The sequence below is a fragment of the Chiloscyllium plagiosum genome, unplaced genomic scaffold (genome assembly GCF_037043375.1).
Source record: "Chiloscyllium plagiosum isolate Xiang-an unplaced genomic scaffold, Cpla_swu_hap1 HiC_scaffold_7, whole genome shotgun sequence".
Classification (NCBI taxonomy): domain Eukaryota; kingdom Metazoa; phylum Chordata; class Chondrichthyes; order Orectolobiformes; family Hemiscylliidae; genus Chiloscyllium; species Chiloscyllium plagiosum.
The window spans coordinates 69,820,154-69,844,076 of record NW_028270145.1 but is presented as its reverse complement, the minus strand read 5'-3'; the positions used below and the strand labels follow the sequence as shown (position 1 = coordinate 69,844,076).

The window sequence follows — 23,923 nt, the reverse complement described above, 5'->3', positions numbered from 1 at the left end:
TCCTTTGTCCCAGATATGACTCCAACCAGTGGAGAGTTTGCCCCCTGATACACATTGATACCAGTTTTGCTGGGGCTCATGGATGCAACACTCAATCGAATACAGACTTGATGTCAAGGGCTATCACTCTCACCTCACCTTTAGCTCTTTTGCCATGCCTGACCCAAGACTACAATTAGATCAGGAATCGAGTGGCCATGGTAGAACCCAACCTGGGGGTTGCTGAGCAGGTGCTGCTTGGTAGCACTTCAGGTGACAAACCCCCAGTCTAGCAGTTATGTACTTTAGGAGCCGACCAGCTTGAGCAGTAGTGATCCTTTCAAGCCACTCTTGATGGCAAATATTGAGATCCATTTTGTACCCTTGCTGCCCACAATGCTTCCTCCAAGCATTGTTCAACATGGAGGAGTACTGATTTACCAGCTAGGAAGGATGGTACATTATAATCAGGAAGTTTCCTTGCCCATTTTAACTTGAAGCTGTGAGACATCATGGGGTCTGGAGTTAACATTGAGGATTTCCTGGGCAGCTCCCTCCCAACTATATCACTGTGCCACCACTTCAGCTGGTTCTGTCCTGCCTGATAGTTCAGGATATATCTAGCGATAGTGATGCCACTAAGGTCTGTAAGGTATGATTCCATGAGTGTGACTATGTCAGGCTGTTGCTTGCCATTATGTGAGAGAATGCTTCTGAATTTGGCAGTAGCCCCCACATGTTAGTGTGGAGGACTTTGCAGGGTTAACAGGGCTGTTTCTGCCGTTGTCTTTTCCAGTGCCTAAATCGATGATGGATGGTCTGTCAAGTTTTATTTCTTTGTTGAAACTTTGTAGCAATTGAATTAATTGAGTGGATTGTGAAGCCATTTCAGAGGGCAGTTGAGAGTCAACATTGCTGTCGGTCTGGAGGCACGTGTAAGCCAGACCAGGTGAGGGTGATAGGTTTCCTTCCCTAAAGGTCACTGGTGAACTAAATGCGTTTTTCTGACCATCAACAGTGATTTCATGGCCATTAGTAGATTCTTAATACCAGATTTTTTCTTTATTGAATATAAATTCTATCACTTGCTCTGATGAGATTTGAGCTGGGTCCCCAGATCATTAGCTGAGTTTGTGAGTAAACAGTCTAGCAATAATACCACTGGGCCATTGCCTAGTGATCTGTATAGTTCAATACAGCATGGTAGATATGTTTCTCCATTAAAAATCAGTAAATATATAATGCATACACCAAATATACAATAACTGCTGTTTTATAATCATGCCACCACCCCCTTGCTAAATTTTAAAATGTAATGAAGTTTGTCAACAGACTTAAATATGCCAGATTTGTATCAAATCTTTTTCCATCCAGTGATTGCAATAGTACATTTTTAGAAATCCCATTAGTGTGTACAGTGCAATATCTAACCAATTTATCGTTTTGTTTAAATCTGTAGCATCATCAATCCTGAAAAGGGAGAAGCGGATGAGGATAAAAAATGTTCGCTTTGATTACGTGACTGTCTATTATTTCACACGGCGACAAGGTTTCACCAGTGTCCCCAGTCAGGGTGGCAGCACCCTGGGTATGTCCAATCGGCACAAATGCGTACGCCAGTACACGCTTGGAGAATTTGCCTTGGAGCAAGAGAGAGTCCATGGAGAGATGCTGAAAGAGCATCTGAAAGAGGAAAAGCTCAACTCACTGAAATTGAAGGTAAATAAATTCTCTTTGTTTCCCCTTCTCCAAACCATTTGCATATGATCTTCAGGCTGCACTTTAGTGGAAGTTATATTTTTAAAATTTCAAAGTATTATTTGTTAGTTTGACCAGAGGTGCTTTCTTAATTAATTTCAATTTTGATCCTGATTGATAATGGTAACCCTATAAGCCCTGATTAGGGAAAGTTTTAAGTCAGCAATTGCAAATACGTATGACAGGAATGCCTGAGAGGGTTGATGTATCTGGTGTTCCACTAAGAAATTTCCTGATGCAAAATATATTATGTGCAAGATACCAATAAAATTTCTGTCAGAATTTATGGTGCTGAAATAGGAGAAGCTCAGGAAATTTCCCATGATGGTTTTTACCACAACTAGCTCCTGAAGTTAATTCCATAGCCTCACATCCTGGCCATTAAATCAGATTCTTTGAATTACTCAAAACCTATGAATTGCAAAGGCTTCAATTTTTTTTTCTAAATGTGCATTTTATTTGCAGTGTCGAGCCTTACTTCTTGAGTATAGATTAACAGAACTCAAGGATTAAGTTATATGGCCTGTAGTCATTTTTATGCATCTGCAAATACACGTTGCTGACCCAATTAGGTCAATAAACAAGTTACAACTATACAAATCCTTCTTTTCAGATTCCTCATGTAGGTGCATGAGATAGCTTCTTCCCTGGTAGTCCAAACACAGTATCTCCATGTTCTCTAAAGTGAAATTGAAGCACGTTCATATCAGTCTCTAGAAACTATCTGTTCCTGCATACCTTCCAAGAGATTCTATTGCCTTGTATGTGAACTCTAGTGGATTGAACTTACACTTTTTATTCCAATAGTGTTACTGAAATGAGCTGGCCTCAGGATTTCTGAATGGATGGATGTTTTTAGATATGGTGGGCATAAATCCCATGGAGCTGCAATGATATTGCATTATTGGAGATCTCTGAATTTCTATGCTGTGGTTTTAAAAAAATCATCTGTTTAGGTTGTGCCAGATTAAATGTAAATGTTGCACCCAAAACAGTATACCTAATAGGAATGCCATCAGACTGGGCATTTGAATTTAATTTTAAGCAGTAAGTTGAACATTCAAATGTACTAATGTTCCTAGCTTAGATTTTCACTGCCTTTACGAATGGTATTTTACTAGCAGAACAGTAAGAGTCAGCTTATATTCAAGTGACAAGATTTTTGACATGATTCATGTGATGTGTGTTATAAATAATGGAAAAAGGGTTGCCAAATGCTTTTTCATTAAGATAGTACCCTATCTTTCATTAAGATAGTACCTAATTTTCATGGAGCTAATAGAATCGAGGTCTTTTAAAAAGGGGGAATGGTATTCTCAGATTGATAGCTCAAACAGGATTAGATATTTAAAGGATTGGCTATAGAAACATATAAAATAGGAACAGAAGTAAGCCATTCAGCTGCTCAAGCCCACTCCGCCAATCAATATGATCTTGGCTAGCCATCCAACTCAGTTATATGTTCTCACTTTCTTCACATACCTTTTTGTTCCCTTTAGCACTAAGAAATCTATTTAACTTCTCCTTGAAAACATTCAATGTTTTAGCCTCTTTTTTTTCTGTGGCAGAGAATTCATTGTGGGCGGCACGGTGGCACAGTGGTTAGCACTGCTGCCTCACAGCGCCAGAGACCCGGGTTCAATTCCCGCCTCAGGCGACTGACTGTGTGGAGTTTGCACGTTCTCCCCGTGTCTGCGTGAGTTTCCTCCGGGTGCTCTGGTTTCCTCCCACAATCCAAAGATGTGCAGGTCAGGTGAATTGGCCATGCTAAATTGCCCGTAGTGTTCGGTAAGGGGTAAATGTAGGGGTATGGGTGGGTTGCGCTTCGGCGGGTCGGTGTGGACTTGTTGGGCCGAAGGGTCTGTTTCCACACTGTAAGTAATCTAATCTAATCTAATCATTCTCTGGCTGAATACATTTCTGTTTCTCTCAGTCCTAAATGACCTATCTTGTATCCTTGAACTGTGAATCCAGGTTCTAGACTCACTGGTCATCGGGAACATCCTGTGTTTACCCTGTAGATAGTTGATGTGAGGTATAAATACAAATCTGTTTTTATAAGGGATTGAGTGTTTGATGCAATTTAATAGTTATTTTTTTAAACTGTCACAAAATTAGTAAAATATACTTAGTCGTTTATTTTACTAGATTTCAACATGACTCATGATGCCTGATTATACTGGATTATTTGACAAGGAGGCTATCAGTGGAAAGGGTGGAGGATGGGAGAAGAAAAGTTTGGCATGTGTTAGCATTAAGTGAACATGAAGCTCTGGAGATGAAAGGGAGAATGGGTGTGCTGATGGGGTGAGAGGGATGAGGAGCAGAAGTTAAGAAGGCCAAAACTTTAGTTCTGGAAGACCAAATTGAACTTCCAACCAGCCCATTTTGACAATCAATTTGAGTTAACTCTGCACTCCTCCTCCACCCCCTCAAAACCACCATCACCCTGAAACACAGATTGAACTATTTGGAAAAGTTCCTACCAATTTGGGTACAGCATGGTAGGAAATTTTCCAACTTGTGTTACCTGCTTTGGGTAGGAAAATCCAATCCTTAGTCTTTGATTAACGCAAATTCTGGAACTGGAGAAAGGAGATTTTCCGATCAGAGGATGTAGGGAATTGGCCACTTTCTACTATATTTGCAATTGCTTCATTGACAGCAAAAAATGGAAAAGGGAAGTATCAGTTGGCTCTGTGCAGCATTTCCACTCTCCCATCAGAGCAGGCTTGTACAAAGTGGGCCCCGCTTGAAGCTTCCATACAGCATCATTGCTACACATTCTTGTCTATATGTCTGACACTAACCACCCTTAGGTTGGGAACACTTTGTGGTGTGGGCAAATGGGATTCCACTTTGTCACACTTATGCCATTAAATTGGGACCCTAGGCATTTACAGATCACACATGGGGCTTGGGCTTGGGTGGAGGTGTGTGGCGAATTTGACTTTAAGTGATGTAGCAAAATACTGAAAGGTCAGATCAGCTGTGCATTATATGCCTCACACAATTTTATCGCTTCTATTGAATTGCATAGAAATAAGATTCAGAAATGATATATATAAATGGTAGGTTGCAGGATTGCCTCAAAGTCAGAATTGTACCTCGTGTGCTCATTTAATCTATTTCGTATGGATAATTTGTATGAAATTATTAACATGAAAGATTAAGAAACAGTGGGTTCCCACTTTAGTGATACAAATAACTTGAAACAAAATAATGGGTGGCACGATGGTTGGCACTGCTGCCTCACAGCACCAGAGACCTGGGTTCAATTCCTGCCTCAGGCGACTGACTGTGTGGAGTTTGCACATTCTCCCCATGTCTATGTGGGTTTCCTCCGGGTGCTCCGGTTTCCTCCCACAGTCCAAAAAGTGTGCAGGTTAGGTGAATTGGCCATGCTAAATTGCCCGTAGTGTTAGGTCAAGGGGTGAAATGTAGGGTCTGGGTGGGTTGCGCTTCGGTGGGTCGATGTGGACTTGTTGGGCCGAAGGGCCTGTTTCCACACTGTAAGTAATCTAATCTAAAAAAAAACTTGGTAGTTAAGGACAAACAAAATCCACTGAATGAGACGGTATCAACTTCAGATGCTGGAAGTCAGAGTCAGTAGATGTGAAGCAAGTCAAGCCGCATCCGAGCAACATGAAAGTGAATGTTTTGGGCCGAGACCCTTTGTCAGGACTGGGGAGGGGGAGCGGAGCCCAGAAGTAAATAGAGGGATGGGGGTGGGTAAGGATAGGTGGGATGGTGATAGTGGATGCAGGTCATTGTAGTTGAATGATTGATTATGGTTCTAGATCAGAACTCAAAAACATGTATTTCTTTTTCTCTATTCACTCATGGACATGGCCATTGCTGGCATTTATTGCCCATCCCTAACTTCCCTTGAGAAGGTGGTGGTGAGCTGTCATCTTGAACCGCTGCAGTTGTGCTGTCGGTAATTTGTCAGTGTTGGTAAGGAGGGAATAAATTGTGAACTGAATTTGGCAAACTTCATAAATTAGTGCAACAGGAAACATGGCTACAACAGCTGCTAGATTGTTATAAAATGTAACTGGTTGATTGATGTCTTCCTTTGTTTAAACATTGAAATAAATTCAGCAAATTCCAAATAAGGTACATTTTTATACATTGAACTGAAAAGAAAACAGATTCTACTCTTAGTAGGGACTTAACTGTTATCCTTTGGTGCAGACAATTGACTAATCACAGCACTGGTGAAAGTAAAATTAATTTGCATAGATCTGACTGTAACATAATATCATCTGCAGACTTCAAACAGATCTGACAACTCAAAGTCACCCACCTGTTAGGTGCTCTAGAACATTCGCAGAATTATACAACCTTATCTACAACCTCATGTCTGTACCATTCCCAACCTATGAGGGGATCAACCTTGATTCAATAGAGAGTGCAAAAGGGCATGCCAAGAGCAGCAGCAGGCATATCTAACAATTAAGTATCCATGCAGTAAAACTAGAAAGCAGGACTGCTTATATTCCAAATAGCATAAGCAGAAATGAAAAACAGAGCTAAGGGAGTCCAAAACTAGTGGATCAGGTCTAAACTGTGCAATCCCGCAACCTCCAGTCGTGAAAGGTGGTGGACAACTAAACAACTCACTGGAGGATGCTCCACAAATACCCCCTCCTTCAATGACAGACAAGACCAACACGTGCAAAAGATGAGGCTGAAGGATTCACACCAATCTTCAGCCAGAATTGCTGAATGGATAATCCAACTCAGCATCATCCAGTGCACCCCAGCGTCACAGATGTCAGCCATCAGTTAACTTGATTCACTCCACATGATATCAAGAAATGGTTGTAGGTACTGGAAGTTGCAAAGGCGATGGGCCTGTATAACATGCCTGCAATAGGACTGAACACTTATGCTTCAGAACTTGCCACTCCCCTAGCCAAGCTGTTCAAGTACGGTAATAATACTGGCATCTCCCCAACAATTTGGAAAATTGCCAAGGTGTGTCCTGTACACAAAAAAAACAAAAACCAATCTAACCCAGTCAATAACCACCCCATTAGTCTATGTTTTTATATATATAGATATTTTTATTAGAAATTTAACATTTTTACAAGTTTACAAAAATAAACAAAACTCTCAAATATAAACATTGATATACAATTAAATCAAATATACAATAGCCAAAATTTAACAAAAGAAAAAAATACCGAAAAAGAAAAAAAAACAGAAGTCAACTGTCTACTAATCTAACCTACAGCTAACCAGAGTGTATATTTAAGTCTCTTACATGCTCGGAATGTGTTAACATCAGATGTAATAAAACCCGTATTTGTGCGGGATTCCTCTCCTAAGGGGCCCCGGACCAGCCAGGTTTGTAATCTCAATTAAATAAAAGCCCTTGTTAGGATAGCTGAAATATCTGTATTTATGTAATTCAAGAAGGGCTGCCATATTTTATAAAATAATTCGGTCTTTCGGTGCACCATATTTGTAAGGAAGTAAAGGGGAATCCATTCCATAATTAATCTGTGCCAATTTGAAAGTCCGGGGGGCCCTCAGCCACCCAGTTCACCAAAATATTTTTCCTTGCACATAAAGAAAGAATAGAAAATAGTCCCATCCTGTACATGTCCAGGGAGGGAAAGTTCGAAAAGCCCAAAAGGAGAGATACAGGGTCCACTTTAATTTCCGTTCATAAAATTTCTGTCAGAGTTCTTGCTACTTTAGTCCAATATCTACAGATCTTATGACAGGTACATAGGCAATGTACAAGAGTACCCACCTCTATTTTGCATTTGGGACACATTGGAGATGCTCCTGCCTTAAATTTTGCCACTCGAACCGGTGCTATATGGGCCCTATGAAGTATCTTCAGCTGGATAGCCTGGGTTCTGTTACAGATAGTAATTCTTCTAGAGTTTTCCCAAATATCATTCCACGTTTCTATAGAGATTTCTAGTCCCAAATCCTAATCCCATGTTTTAAGCAGTTTATCCATATCTCCCGATACTTCATCATGTAGTAAATGATAAACAGTACTGACGGAAAATACCCCCACTGGTCGTAGGACACTACATTCTCTATCTGATTAATAAAGACTATCTAATAACGTAGTCTTCTTCTGTATATAGTCTCGAATTTGGAAGTATTGAAAGAGGTCACCATTAGGTAATCCGAATTTCTGACGCAGCTGTTCAAAAGACATCAGGACCCCATCCTTAAATAGGTCCCCTAGACATGAGATACCCCTGGATCTCCAGAGTTGAAAAGTGGCATCTGTAAACCCCGGTTGGAATCCCCATGCTCCCACTATCGGTGCATAGGGGGATGTTTTATGTGAATTACCCTCATTTTGCCGCATTATATTCCAAGCCTGAATTGTGTTTAGTATTATAGGGTTTTTACAGTGATTGTAATGATATTCCTCTTGTCTGAAAATAAAAGGTTAATAAGTGGGTATTTTACTTGAGAGGCCTCGATGTCCAACCAGATTGATTGTGGATCAGACAAGACCCAATCAGCTATATAACTTAATAGGGAACTTCACTGATATTTCCTAAAGTCTGGGAAGTCCAATCCTCCCCTTGCCTGTGGAAGCAGTAGCTTCTTCAGCTTAATGAGGGGCCGTCTATGATTCCAGATAAAGGAACCCAGCCAGCCATATAATTTACGTAGAGCTGTCCTCGGCAGCATCACCGGAAGCATTCTCACAGGATATAAGAGACGGGGCAGGACATTCATTTTGACTAGTGCTATTCTACCCAACCAGGAAATTGGCAGGTCTCCCCATCGCTGGAGGTTCTGCCTTATCCTTTCCAGTAAATACACAAAATTAGCTTTATACAACTGACCAAATACTGGAGTAATAAAAATGCCTAAATATAAGAAGCCCTCCAGGGACTAACGAAAGGGAAAAAGGGATCCGTCCACTAAATGGGGTGTCATAGCAAGGCCACCCATTGGCATAGCCTCCGATTTTGAAAAATTAATTTTATAGCCTGAGAATGTGCTAAATGTATTAATAACTTGGATTAGGCGAAGTACGGACATCAGAGGATTACTGAGGAATAGAAGAACATCATCTGCATAAAGGGTAATTTTATGTTTACCTGTACCAATCCTCGGGGCCGTTATATTAGAATCAACTCGTATAGCTTCTGCTAGTGGTTCAATTATTAGCATAAATAACAATGGCGAAAGGGGACATCCCTGACGGCAGCCCCTATCCACACTGAAGCTATCCGAACCTAATCTATTGGTAACCACAACTGCTTTGGGATCACTATACAATGTTGAGACCCATTTGGTAAACACCTGTCCAATGCCAAACCTTTCCAATGTGTAAAACAAATATGACCATTCAACCCTATCAAATGCCTTTTCCGCGTCTAATGAAACTACTACTCCTGGTATCTTTCCCTGATGACAGGCTTGAATCATATTCAAAACCCTTCTAATATTATTTGATGATCTACAGCCCTTAATAAACCCCGTCTGATTCTCCTTTATAATATGTGGCAGTACCTTTTCTAGTCGCTAACGTTTTAGAAAGGATTTTAAAATCTACATTTAGCAAGGATATTGGTCTGTATGACGTACAATCTTCTGGATCCTTTCCTTTTTTAAGGATGAGAGAGATATTTGCCTCTTTCAGCGAAGGCAGGAGACAGCCCTGACTATATGCATAGTTATACATGTCCATAAGTGGACCAGCCAAAAGTTCTGTAAATTCTTTATAGAATTCAGCTTGAAAACCATCTGGGCCCAGTGCCTTACCGCTCTGAAGTTGCCTAATTGCATCAAGTATTTCTTGGACTGTTAGAGGAGCATTTAGGACCGATACCTGTTCCGGAGTTAGGCCTGGAAAGGTCAAATTTTTAAAAAATGACTGCATCCTCCTAGTCCTATCTTCACAATCCTGCGATTTATATAACTCAGAATAAAATTCTCTAAAGATCGCATTAATCTTTTTATGATCATGAGTCAAAATACCCATACTTTCCTTGATAGACGTTATAGTCTGAGGGGCCTTTTTTTTCTTTGCAAGAAATGCTAAGTATCTACCCGGTTTGTCGCCATATTCATATAACCTTTGTTTTGCAAATAATATTTCCCTCTTAGCCGTTTGAGTAAGCGTAGTGTTTAGAGCTGTCCTAAGAGCCGTAGTCCTTTGCAATTTAATAATAGAAGGTCTATCAGTGTATGCTGTTTCAGCTGCTTTTAAGCGAGCTTCAAGCAGACGATGTTGTTCTCCCCTCAATTTCTTCTGGGTCACTGAGTATGAGATGATCAAACCTCGCGTGTAAGCTTTGATGGTCTCCCACGTCATTGATGCGTTGCTCGCCGTACCTGAATTAATTTCTAAAAAAGTTTTAAATTCTTGAGAGAAGTACTTTACAAATTTACTATCTTTCATTAGGAAGGGGTCCATATGCCAATGCCGAGGGGATGTCCCATTGTTCCTCGCCTTGGTTTCCATATATACAGCAGCGTGATCAGAAATTGCTATGCTACCTATTTTACAGGATGATATGGAATTTAAAAAAATCGAGGGGGCAAAAAACATATCAATTCTGGTATGACATTTATGTGGATTGGAGTAGAAAGAAAAATCTCTGCCCTGTGGATGAAGACTTCTCCATACATCTACTAATCCTAATTCTTTGTTCAGATCCATCAGTTGTCTAGATCTGGGAGATACTCCTGCAGTACTCTTGGGAATCCTATCTATTTCCGGATCCATAATACAATTAAAGTCTCCCCCTATAATTGTATGACGGGCACCAAAAGCCATCAATTTTGAAAAGGCTTCCATTATAAATTTAAAGGGGTGTGCCGGGGGGCAGTACAAATTTAAAATCCCATATTCCTTTCCATTTATGAGGGCTTTAATCAAAATATATCGTCCAGATTCGTCTTTTATCTGCTTTAGGATTTTGAAAGGGAAATTCTTCCGAACAAGAATAACAACTCCCCTGCTTTTTGAGCTAAAAGAAGAAAAAAAGGCCTGATCAAATCCACCCTGTCGTAATTCCAAGTGTTCTTTATCCGACAGGTGTGTCTCCTGTAGGAGAGCTACATTAACTCTTTCTTTCTTAAGATTTGATAATATTTTCTTCCTTTTGACTGGCGAATTACTCCCCTTGACATTCCAGGTGTACCACTTAACCAACTGATCAACCATAATCATCTGGGCAAATCCGAGACGCCTCGGGATGGGAAACCCTATCCAGAACATCCCGAGCATAGAGCATATAAAATTTACAAAAATAAAGGCTCTCTAATACACTCACAACAGTATAATAAAAAACTATTTCTAAATAAAAAAAAATATAAAACATATCTAAGTGGAAATTTTCCCCCTCGTTCCCAGGGGGTGTCACTTCCTCTCCAAAAGTCGATCATATCCTCTCCCAACCAATGCCCCATCCTTGACCCAGGCGCTCCTCAATAAAATGAGGAGAATTCAGATATAATACAAAGCTAGAGTTAACAGTGAGCACCCTACCCCCACCCATACCAACACCTGGATATATTTGGTAATGTTAATACCACATATAAACATATAACTATAAAATTACAACCTCAACAAATAATAATTAAATATACTAATACAAACTAACAAGGGAGAAACAACCCCGCTCCTAAAGACAGAGGTAAAGTAAAATAAGGTAACCATCTCCCCCCACCAACATTAACCAAAGCCCCCAGCTCATATATACATACATACATTATATATAACATACACACACATATACATATATACAAAAAATAATAAAAGAAAACAACCCCAAGGGGGGGAGAAAATCAAATCCCTCTCCCTACCCCCCATGATAATATTAAACAGTAAGGTAAAAAAAAAAGGGGGATATAAACCAAAGCGGGGGGAAAGGCAAACCAACATCCATTATCTCTTACAGTTTAATCTAAGAGAGTCCAAGAATTCCTTAGCCTTTTCTGGCGATCTGAAGTTATACACGGATCCTTCATGGTTAAAGCGTGGCGTCGCTGGGTAGCGTAAGGAGTACTGAATATTTAAGTCCCTTAAACGCTTCTTCACCTCGTCGAATGCCTTCCTCTTTCGGACCAGAACTGGGGAAAAGTCCTGGAATAACATGATCTTGGATCCTTTATAGATTATAGCTTGGGGGTCTTTTCCAAGATTTCTAGAGGCTTCTAGGAGTATCTGCCTCTCCTTGTAGCTCTGCAGCCGGAACAGGACCGGCGTGGGCGCTGGTTCGAGCTGGGCCCGCATATTGCGACCCGGTAGGCCCATTCTACCCTTACCTGGCCTGATCCAGCCTCCAGATTTAAAAGCTGTGGCAGCCACTGCTGGAGGAATGCTGTAAACTGGCCTTCCTCTTCCCGTTCGGGAAGGCCCAGCAAACGAATATTTTTTCGACGACCTCGATTATCGAGGTCGTCAGTGTAATTCTCTCAGGTCCGGACTCGCTGTTCGAGAGTCCGGACCTGATCCACGGCCGATTGCGCTGTAGTTTCGGAGGTCGCGGCCTTTAGCTCCGCCCTTCCGACTCGGCGCTCGATTTCTTTAATGTCTCGGTCGTGCTTCTGCAGCGCGGCCGAGAGTGAGTCCCATTGACTTTGGGATTCTTCGATGAAAGCGTCGATCTTCGCATCCAGTTTGGAGATCATTTCTACAAGGCTTGTCACCGTAGGTAAGTCCCCCGTGGCGGCTGTGGATGCCTCAGCTGCAACTGGAGAGGGTGGGGGAGGGGTTCCTGCTTGCTGAGAGCTGCGGGCTCCCTTCCCTTTAGTCATTTTTACTAAAGATTAGATCGTTTAAATTTAATATTAAACAACTAATTAAATTAAACAGCTATTATAAATGATTTGGTGAGTGTGGTAGGGGTGGGTGATCCACTTTACTCAAGTCTTGGGAGGAGCACTGTAGACTCAGACTTGCTGGGGTCGCCGCCATCTTGGATCCCCAGTCTACTCTTGATCAATAGTAAAGTGTTAGAAGATGTCATCAACAGTGCTATCAAGCAGCACCTGCTCAGTGACAGCCAGTTTGGGTTCTGCCAGGGCCACTCAGCTCCTGACCTCATTACAGCACTGGTTCAAACATGGATAAAAGAGCTGAATTCCAGAGATGAGGTGAGAGTGCCAGCCCTTTGATATCGAGGCTGCATTCAACTGAATGTGGTATCAAGGAATTTTTAGCAAAAATTGAGTCACTGGGTATAGGAGGAAAAATCTCCAATGGCTGGAGTCATGCCTGGCACATAGGAAGGGGGTTGTGGTTGTTGGTCAGTCATCTTCACTACAAGACATCTCTGCAGGGGTTCGTCAGGGTAGTGCCCTCCGCCCAAACATCTTCAGCTGCTTCATCGATGACCTTTCCTTCATCATAAGATCAGACATGGGGATGTTCACTGATGATTACACAATGTTCAGCACCAATTGCGACTCCCCAGATACTGAAGCAGTACGTGTTCAAATGCAACAAGATGTGGACAACTTGTTGCTGACAAGTGACACGTAACATTCATGTCACACAAATGTCAGGCAATGAATCATCTCCAATAAGAGACAACCTAGCCATCGCCCCTTGACATTCAATGGTATCACTGTCACTGAATCCTCCACTATTAATATCCTGGGAGTTACCATTAAGCCAAAACTGAATTGGATTTACCATATAAATGAAGTGATTACAAGAACAGGTTAGAGGCAAGGAATACTGCAGCAAGTGACTCACCACCTGTCTTTGAAAGCCTGTCCGCCATTTACAAGGCACAAATGAGAAGTGTATTAGAATACTTCCCACTTGCCTTGATGAGTGCAGCTCCAACAACACAAGAAGTTTGACACTATCCAGCTTGATTGGCACCACATTCCTAAACAGTCACTCGACCACACATGTTCAGTCGCAGCTGTATGTGCCATACATAAGATGCAATGCAGCAATTTACCAAGGCTGCTCATAGAGCACCTTCCAAATCCATAACCATTTCCATCTAAAAGAATAAGGGCAGCAGATACATGGAAATGCCAATATCTCAAATTTTCACTCCAGACCACTTCCCATCCAGACTTGGCAATATGTTGCCATTCCTTCAGTGCTGCTTGGTCAAAATCCTGGAATTTCCTCTCCAGTGGCATGTGGACTGCAAGAAGGCAGCTCACCACCACCTTCTCAAGGGCAACTAGGGGTGAGCAGTGGATGCTGGTCCAGCCATTGATGCCAACATCCTGCAAATGAATTAAAAAGGAATATTTCGATGTGCTCCAATTCAACAGTAGTATGATATAATTTTGCCTTTTTATTAAGTGTCCATATACCAGCTTTAAAATAGATTGCAGAAAACCTGCAATTGTTTAAGTTTTGCAAACAATTTGTGAAGCAAACTCTTCTACCTGGTCTTCATATTAAAATAAGAAATGTCAGGAGCCAATTGTTCTAGTCCTGAAAATGAGCAAACGTGAGCATGCCTAGGAGGAGCAGACTGAAGATGCTAAATCATGGATTATAAATATCACAACTAAAACTTAGGAGGTGGTAAATCCCAAATATTAATATTTTGTTATGATTTCAACTTCCTAGATTTTGCTGTTTACTATTTTTTTTTAAAAATTGTCATTAGTCATTGGGATTCAAAGTAGTAGACTCAAAGTTTGGAAGCTTTGCAGGTGTGATAGCAATTGCTTGTGATATTGAAAATCAGAGGATAGTTTCAAGAATGGTCACTGGACCCCTAACAGTAACACTGCTTTCTCTCCACAGATGCTGCCAGACCTGTTGAGTTTTTCCCACCAATTTCTGTTTTTGCTTGTTATATTGGTAGCTTAGCAAATATATTTAATTTGTGTGGCATGTATTTTGAGAAATGGTGCATTCAGTATTGGAAATACTAAATTAATATTCAACTGTGTTCTGAGTTTAACAGTGGGCCACAATAAAATGTAATGTTTATGTACATGGCTGCCATCAGGCAATTTTTTTACTTTGCAAAGAGATAAAAAGTACTGGGAAGTCAGTTATCAATGTCAAAAACAAATGTAGCAAAATGTAGTTTTGGCTGAAATGCTGTATTATGCTCTTCCCTCAACTGCTGAAATATTTGAAAAGCATTACAAAATGAGCACTGAGTGAGGTCATCCTGATACATGGGGCAGCCATTAATAGATCAGAATGGAAAATATAAATTGAGTGAACTTTAAAACAGAATTGCTTACAGTTATCAAAAGTATTGCTCATCTTCCTTTTGTGAAGTATTCAAAGCATATCTTTGTTTGCGTGAAAAGGCATGAGTCATACCAGTTGATAGGTCATTGTCAGTATTTTCTGATCATGGATTTTATTCACAAAATGGCTTATGATTCCTTGAAACCTAATGTTATTTTAAAGATAACATTTTCATTGTTTATGTTGATAGGGTGGTATTTTTAACACCTCCTAACAGAAGTGCTTTAAACTTTGGGATTCATTGTCTTCACACAAAGTGATAGCAAACAAATGCATAGTTGCAATATTCTGAATCCTGTCTGAACATGTTATCAAAAAACACAATGCAGAAACTGGATTTTAGACTCAACCAGCCCATAACAACAGTTATCCTTCACCTATCCAATTTTATCTCTAATGTTAACACATTTTCTGGTCCAACGACTAAATCTAGAAATGAATTCCATAACATCTATCTATGACAAGGTTTCTGGGACCTTCTGTTGTATTTCCATTTTGAGTTTGGTATATTTAGTACTGAAAACTTTTTTTTTTAATCTGCTTAAGCTCATTGTTTGATAATGTTTTAAAAAGAATCTTTTTTGTGTCCTATAATTTACAATTATTTAATCTACAAGATTTTCATTTGTATTATATTCTTCATATCAGACACCTTCCTGGTGAAGCTGCATTGTGTTCTCCCTGATACACAAATTCCTTCTTTGTTTGCTACACTTAAAAGATGAAAAATAATCCTTGTGCCCTTTTTATTTAAATAAACTAATTTTCTTTTCCAACATGAAGACTGATTTGTTAAAATAAACATCTCCAGAGTTTATTGTATTGAATAATTATTGCTTGAAAATTTGATAAAATGTATATTAAAATGTAAATACTGGCCTTTTCATAATGCTGTTTATTCAAACTATAAAACTTCACTTGAAAATTGTATTTTAGAGAAGTATTGACTAGACATTAATGTAGATCATGCTTTATTTTTGCAGCTAACAAAAAATGGTACAGTAGAATCTGAGGAAGCCAATACGCTGACTTTAGATGATATTTCTGATGATGATATTGACCTAGATAATACGGAAGTTGATGACTATTTCTTCTTACAACCATTGCCAACCAAAAAGAGAAGGGCCTTATTACGGGCTTCTGGGGTTAAAAAGATCGATGGAGAAGAGAAACATGAACTTCGTGCAATTCGTGTATCCAGAGAGGATTGTGGCTGTGATTGTCGAATATACTGTGATCCTGAGCTTTGTGCTTGTAGTCAAGCAGGGATTAAGTGCCAGGTAATTTGTGCCATTTATATGAACCCTGGACTTAATTTAGTTGCAAGTGTATTTTTCTCATGTCTCATTTCTTGACATATTTTGTTTTGATTCAACTTGAAGGAACTGATGTGACAGGACAGGAGATGGGAACCATTTTATTTTGTAACTTGCTGCAAAAGGACAGGAAAGAGTATTTTAGTGTAATGCCCATGCTATCAACACTATTTGGCCTGAAGTTGTGGAATTACTGTATATAAAATAATGTAGAAATAATTGACATTGCTGCCCCCTCAACATATTTTTCAAATGACCTTTTTTTGGTCCTAGGATCTTTTTATGTGTTATGCACAATGTTCTTTCTTACTCAATGGTGACTTACAAATGGTCTGTTTTTGCTAGTAATATACGAAGAAGGATATTTGAATATTTATTTCCTGGGGCAACATTGTGTTCCATACCAATAAATAATTACCAAAAAAAAGGGTGACTTATAAACAGAATTTGGTACAGTTTATCAGATAGCTACGCACTCAATTGGTAACCATAATCTGGGATGCACCACTTACATTTGCTTGTGTAATAACTGGTCCGTGCATGTTTCTTCTAGGTGGACCGTATGTCTTTCCCATGTGGATGTACAAAAGAAGGCTGCAGCAATACTGCAGGCAGGATTGAGTTCAACCCTATCCGGGTACGGACACACTTTTTGCATACAATAATGAAGTTGGAGTTGGAGAAAAATCAGCAGCAGCTTGGGATTGAGAATGGTTTCTCAGGAGACATGAATGCTCATGCTAGTCATCTGATACACAGCCAGCAGCCCCATGAATATTCTATTGCAGATAGTTTTGACATTGAAAATGAACCTGAAACAGCAGTGATGCACCTTCAGTCAGCAGAGGAGTTGGACTGGCAAGGAGAAGATGACGAGGACGAGGATGACGATGGGAGCAGTTTATGCAGTGGCATAACAGACTCAAGCGTGCAGAGCTTGGCAGCCAGTGAATCAGATGAAGAGCCAGACAGCAAAGCTGAAAGCTTTACTGAAGCATTGGCTGCTCCTGTTGTGACACAAACTGAGGCTATTCCACTTTCTTCGGTATTATGTTATGCTGATGGCACATCTGCGCATGATAGCACACCATCAGAAGATGCATCATATTTCTCTAATTCTTCAACACTGTATTATCAGATAGAAGGAAATACTGCAACCACAACTGCGACCACCAGCACTACAACCACTACCAGAGATTGTGGCAATGAGCCTTTCTGTGTAGAAGCCACTTTAACATCAAACTACACAGAGAGGAGTCAGGAGAATGAAGCACTTTCTTTGGTGCCTTATGGCTCAGCTGCAGAGCAATATATTGACTACGCACATCAACCAGAGGGAAGCTTTACCAGTCCTCACTACCCCATAACAACACCTTCTGTTATAGTTTGTTGTCCTTCAGCACATGAAAATAATACTCAGTGTACCAGTCTATATGCTGAGCAACAGCCTAGCCACGCTCCAGCAGAGCTTCAAAGTTATTTAAATAACCATGTTCAAGATGATTTTGTTGCTACGTCAAATGGGGATGTTTACGCACCTAAGCAGGTACTTGAAAATACCATCATCCTCCCAGAGGGCAACGGACTGTTAGAAGAGACTATCAAAACATCAGTAGTGGAAACTGTGTTTGTTTAGTGTGCTCAGTCACTCCATTTTTTTGTTCTTTACTACAGTTTACCAGTTATTCAGAAAGGAAGGAAGTGTAACTTTAAGTAGTTTACATGTTTTTAACAACCACCATCTTTAGATTAACTGGTCAGTAATGGTAGTTGATGCCACTAACATTCAATGCTTTAAAGACTGCAAGATATGATTGGAAGCAGACTTTATACAATTCTTAATCCACAGCTATGAAATACTGCAATGGATATTTTGTGATTTGGTATAAGCCATTTAGTCACTGATTAGTTATGACTTACGAAAGTATTTAACTGTTAAACAAGCATTACTGGTGAAGGATACCAACCCAGCCAGATTGAAGAATTATATCACAAGCTTTGCTCTTGGCTTTTAATCTGCATCACATATTCTCAAAAATTTAAATTAAGGTCCCAGTTTTCAACAGATCATGTGGATAAAACCTACGTGCTGTTTTATGTGAAAATAATGAAACTAATTTTATTGTGTCATCTGTGAATTTATTTATACCAGTTAGTGTGCAATTATGTGAAGTATATGTTAATTATTCCTGTTGGCAGCTGTATACATGGGAGACTGATGACTCGATCCATGGCCAGCAGCAAAAGATTTTGTTTGAAATGATATAGATTTTGTTTTTAATTAAGGTGATACTTTGAGCTTGATGTAAGTGGGCAGTTCCTCTTTGCTGTGTTTTTATTCAGTTGTGGAACCAACATCTGATGTATCTTGCAGCTATAATAATTATCCTAGAACAGGATGTTGTGTTTTGACCTATAGCACGTACAATTGAACTAGTTCCATTGTAATGAATAAGGATTTCTTTGTTGCTATCTCTCATCTGACAACATTGAATATATAGGAAAAAAAACTACCATTTTAAAAAAAACTATACTTCCAACAGCATGGAAATGGAGGGGCTGAAAAGACAATTCACTTTTGTTACCACTAATAGCTAAAGGAAATACATTTTATTCAGTCAAGCAGACTAAAGTGAAATCTTTACTACAACAATTGTTGAGTTCTTTCTAAGTGCTGTGCATTTATCCAGTGAAAATTTAGTATTTATTTTATAATATTTCTGTTTTGTCAGGCTACTTTGTTGAGGCCCTGAGTTTATTTTCTTTATTGAAACGCTATACTGTGAGATTTTTTTTTGCTCACTTGTGAATATCCTCTAACTGTATGAAGCAGCCGCAAAATGGAATAATGCAGAGACTCAACTACAATGAGATTGAATTTGTCAATAGCATTCCTTCCAGCATGTAGAAGTCTAGTGGTGACTTTTAAAAGACATTCCAGGATAATGCTACTTTGGCTCACTATACCACTTTAGAGTGTGGATGTGCTTATGTATAGTGAAAAACACTCAAACTACCATAGTAAAAGTCATTAGTTATCAGAATCTCATTTAAATGCTCCATTAAATAGTTTCTGGTATCTTTTGGCAGCAATCAGAGGGTGTAAGTTATGCTATATTATTTCCTGGTTGAATATTCACTTCCCAAAATGCATTAAACTTTATATTCTGCTCCTATGCAGCAGTTAAGTTAGCGAATAAATTTTTGCATTTCATATTTATAATTTAACAAGTATAAAATTGAAAGATTTGAAAGTCCAAGTGCAATTTTACTTAAAAATAATGATTTGAAGCCTCACATTTCATACCTTTGAGTAGGACACTGGGCGTTCTCTGCTAATTCATTGATATGGTAATTATTACAGATTTAACAGCTGTAACTTAAAGCCTAGTGGCTTTATTTTGTGTGAATTTATACTGATCTACTTGAAATTTAAGTTGTGTCATGTAAATAGAATATAAATCATAACTGCCCATTTGGATAGTATTTACTTGGGGCATACAAAATGCTTGTGGAACAATGAAGGAAAGACTCTGAAACCAACCTCCCAATTTGACATCATCCACTCTACCTCCATTGAAAATATTGGTTCAGAACTGCGATCAGAGGTACTGTAAGAGTTGAAGTTAAATTTGCTTAGAATTAGGTGTATGAGTTGCTGAAGGCTGAATATATTTACTTTAGGTTTAAGTTGAGTTTAAGTGATTACCAAAGTGGCCAAAATTACTATAATTATTATAAAGATCTACATTCTATACAGCTTTGCAAAGATAAAACATATTAAGTATTTTTTCTTTCACTCTCAACTTTCTTCAACTTGTGACTGCAGGGACCAAAATAATGTAGGTTTTATTTGTTTATACAGTTTTTAAACTGTACATTAAAAATTTGAATTGCAAAATTATTTTCCTAAAGTAGTTGTACTGCACCCATACACCGAGATTTACAAATATTTATAATAGCAAATAGAAATGTTACTACTTGTGATATTAAGATGGTTAAATTTCATTTTTTTTCACTTTTGAAGAAACTGCAGTGTTTTCCATTTAAAAGAAAACGGCAGATACTTCATTGAAACATTAACATCCAACGTACTCTTCTGCCACTTTTTGATCATGCAGAGATAACCACTGGACTTCTCAAGAGTTTGTAAATTTAGATTAAGGTTTTCCAGCAGTTATCTTTGTTGGACACCTACAGTATTAAGGAATTGACTTTTTAACAACACACTTCTTGTTCTTCATGTAGGTACCTTGTATTGCTGTATTTCCAACAAATCTTAAAAAAAAAATCCAGGTACAGTAAAATATTTGGCACTTTACAAAAGACAAAGTTTCATTTTTCAGTATGATGGCATGCATTGAAGTGAAAAGCGTGTGAATTTTTGCATTTAATTCAAAATACCTAATTTCCTCTGAAGAAATCTGATTATATTGCCTTATAGTAATAAGGGTGAAAATGATGCCTTGGGACAGAACCTCGTCTTGCCAGGGTTCCCATCTGACTCCTGACATACTTGCACTGCGGCAAAGAAGTCAGTGGGAAACCAAGCATCCCCACCCTTCCAGTTGGATTGCTGTACAATCATTTAACATGTGGATGGGCATTAATTCACTTGGGGCAATATTTCCAACCACACTGCAGGAGAAAGTCCTATCTCTGAGATCTGCCAGCCAATGCAATAACTATCAGTTTTAGCAGCACCACAAGGAGCAGTGGCCACTGTTGGGACCATGCATATAGTCTTAATGGATTTTTTTTTTTAAATAACCTTATCTAATATCATAAACCATGTGGAAAATACTTGAGGCACTGGGCCTGAACAGGTATAGCATGTTAAGGCTGCTAATATTGAGAAAATGCCATCAGGTAACAGACAAGATATACAAAAAAGACATCTAGTTTTTGGTGATGGTACAAATAATATAAAGTTTGATCATTATCTTTCATAAAAGTTAGCTATGTAATTATTTGTCTGGGAAGAAAATTGAGTAAACTGCTTGTGTCATGAATACAGTTAAAGGAAATGGAAGGTTTGGTCCAAGTCTGCATTACAAATTTACATCGACAAGTACTTTTCAGATTGGTGGTATCATTAGCTGTAAATTTTGAAAAGTACTTTATACTTTGCATCATTGAAAAAGGAATTGATATACACACTGGAAGTTTCTCAACTCACATTTGACAGGTAATTTATCTTATTCAAATCTTACCGTACAGGCAATACTTTGCATTGCTATTTTTGAAAACTGTGAATATTGCAAGAATTTATACAGTCTACCTGTGACCTTAGTTGTGCCAAAAGAGGAAGGTAGGCTATGAAGCCACACAATCTCAATAACTGCATTCAACCTGGGTCTTATATATTGTAATAAGACTTTTCACAGCAAAGTCCCCTTGGTAGTATTTATCTGTGCAGTATTTATTATGAATGATTATACAAACATTTGATGTATTTATTGTGGTTTGTTGCAACAGTATATTGCAAACTTTTTTCTCAAATTTTACTGTAATATCTTTTTGTTGCTCGTATATTAGTGCTAATTGTTAAGGCTGACATGTATTATATGAGCTTTGGTTTTCTGATGTCTGCTTGTTTGTATTCCAGCTATTGAGAGGAGCAGGTTAGCATTTGTCTGATTAACTTGCATTTTCGGGGTCTGTAAAACTGGACAATCTATTGTTACTGAACTTCTTTGCCTTCTTTGCACATACAGTTGTTGCTTATAGATGGTCAGAATGTGAAATTCTGTGTTTTAATTATTCCACATTGCTGTAGAAATGAGGCCAAAATACAGTACTGATTGAATTTTCACCATTGCCAAGTAGTGCTTTCTTTATTCAATTTTCAGAATCAATCATTTGTAAACAGTAATGAGTCTTGTTGTTCATCCTCAGCATTTGTAACACCAAACACACAAATGTAAAGATGTTCCACTGAACAACAATTTGATGTTTCACAGAAGTCTAATTAGATAAACTTAGTATTGATTGAAAGAAGGTGATACTTAAAAGGTGACTAAAACCATGTCTATTTGCCATATACAGTACTTTCAAACCTATTCTGTACTGGCAATAAATGATGAATGGTAGGACTATATGGAAGGCAACAAGATAGGCGAATAAAGTGGTTAAGAAGGCACATTACTGTCTTTAATAATTTCCTTTATTAGTGAAGTATTAAATACAAGAGCAGGATAATATGATGGACCTGTTAGGTAATATTAATTAGATCACATCTGGAGTGCTGTGCGCAGTTCTGATCATAAGATACAGAGGAAATTTACCAGGATGCTTTCTGGGCTGGAGTGTTTAGTTGCAATGAGAGAAGAGATAAGCAGTGTTGCTTTGCAAAGAGCAGAGAAGGCTGAGAGGAGATGTGATTATGATGTACAAAATTATGAATGGCATAGATAGGACAGTTAGGAATAAACATTTCCCTTGATAGAGGGGTCACTAACCAGGAGACATAAATAAGAGGCAGGGGATTTAGCTCAGGGTTCTTTTTTACATTTTGGGTGTTTTTCTGGAAATCATTGCCTGAAGTCTTGGTAGAGGCAGGAGTAATTATAAAATTTGAGATCTGTTTAGATGAGCAGTTTAAGTGACGTAGCATGCAAGGCTACAAACTAAGTGCGAAAGAATGGGACTAGAGTAGATTACCTGCTTGATGATTGGCATGAACAGAATGGACCGAGCTATAATTCCATTAAAGGAGATCATTGGTTCTTGAATCTAGAATTAACAATGGTCTAATTGTCATGGTATCAATTATGTTTTACAGATTCACAGTCATGTAGCATGGAAACACACCCTTTGGTCTAACCAGTCCACACTGACCATGTTCCCAAAGTAAAATAGTCCCATTTGCTTGCATATGGCTCATATCCCTTCAAACCTTTCCTAATCATGTGCTTATTGTGGAAGGGATTTCCAAACTCTAGCAATTCTTTAAGCATAGAAGCCTTCAGTACTGAAATGCCTTACTTTTACACTGTGTCTTTATCCAATGGATAGAGTTTCTTTATCAGTTCCTTTTGATTCTTGGAAACTTTGAACAAATCATCCATTCACGTTCTCTATGCCAGAAAATGCAAACACAGATTGTATAGCTCTCCATCAGTTTTATGATTACTCTCTGTACATTACATACAGGATTAATTTTTTTTAACCAAGAGCACAATTCTATTTGGACCTCCACTGTCTAACTACTTATTGTTATAAAAATAATCAATATGTTTTAGGTTAAAAGGAAAGAATTAACAAATTGATGTCAATATTTTTATTTCTAACCCGTGATCCAAACATGAAGCAACAGTTTCAGATGGTAAATTCCGTTCTATTTTATTTCATCTCTCTCTCTCTCTCTCTCTCCCCCCCCCCCCCCCCCCCCCCCCTCACTCATGGCTTTCTGAATCAGCAGCAGGGGAGGGGAGTTTTACAGTATGGCAAAAGACCCTTTGGCCCATCATGTTTGCACTGGTCACCAGCACATATCTACTCAAGTGTACAGGATAAAAATAAAAATACCATATATACTTGAGTAATAGTCGATCTCATGTAAAAGTCAACACCCTATTTTTGGCCAAATAATCTGGAATTTTCCATGTATCTCGTGTAAAAGTCAACCTTAGTTCTTCTCAGATAACGGGCTCAACATTTGAATCAGTGTGCT

At 38.8% G+C, this 23,923-nt stretch overlaps 1 protein-coding gene across 3 annotated transcripts in view; it reads left to right on the top strand.

Annotated features, from left to right (window-relative positions):
* The window catches only part of csrnp3 (cysteine-serine-rich nuclear protein 3), a 248,138-nt gene extending 226,077 nt beyond the window's left edge, over window positions 1-22,061 (top strand). For all 3 annotated transcript variants that reach the window (XM_043693912.2, XM_087989110.1, XM_043693911.2), the window contains 3 exons: window positions 1,439-1,698; window positions 15,916-16,212; window positions 16,802-22,061. In XM_043693912.2, coding sequence (XP_043549847.2) covers window positions 1,439-1,698; window positions 15,916-16,212; window positions 16,802-17,884 — 1,640 coding nt within the window. In that variant the 3' untranslated portion in view covers window positions 17,885-22,061. The remainder of the gene's footprint in view (window positions 1-1,438; window positions 1,699-15,915; window positions 16,213-16,801) is intronic.
* Window positions 22,062-23,923: the final 1,862 nt, after the last annotated feature.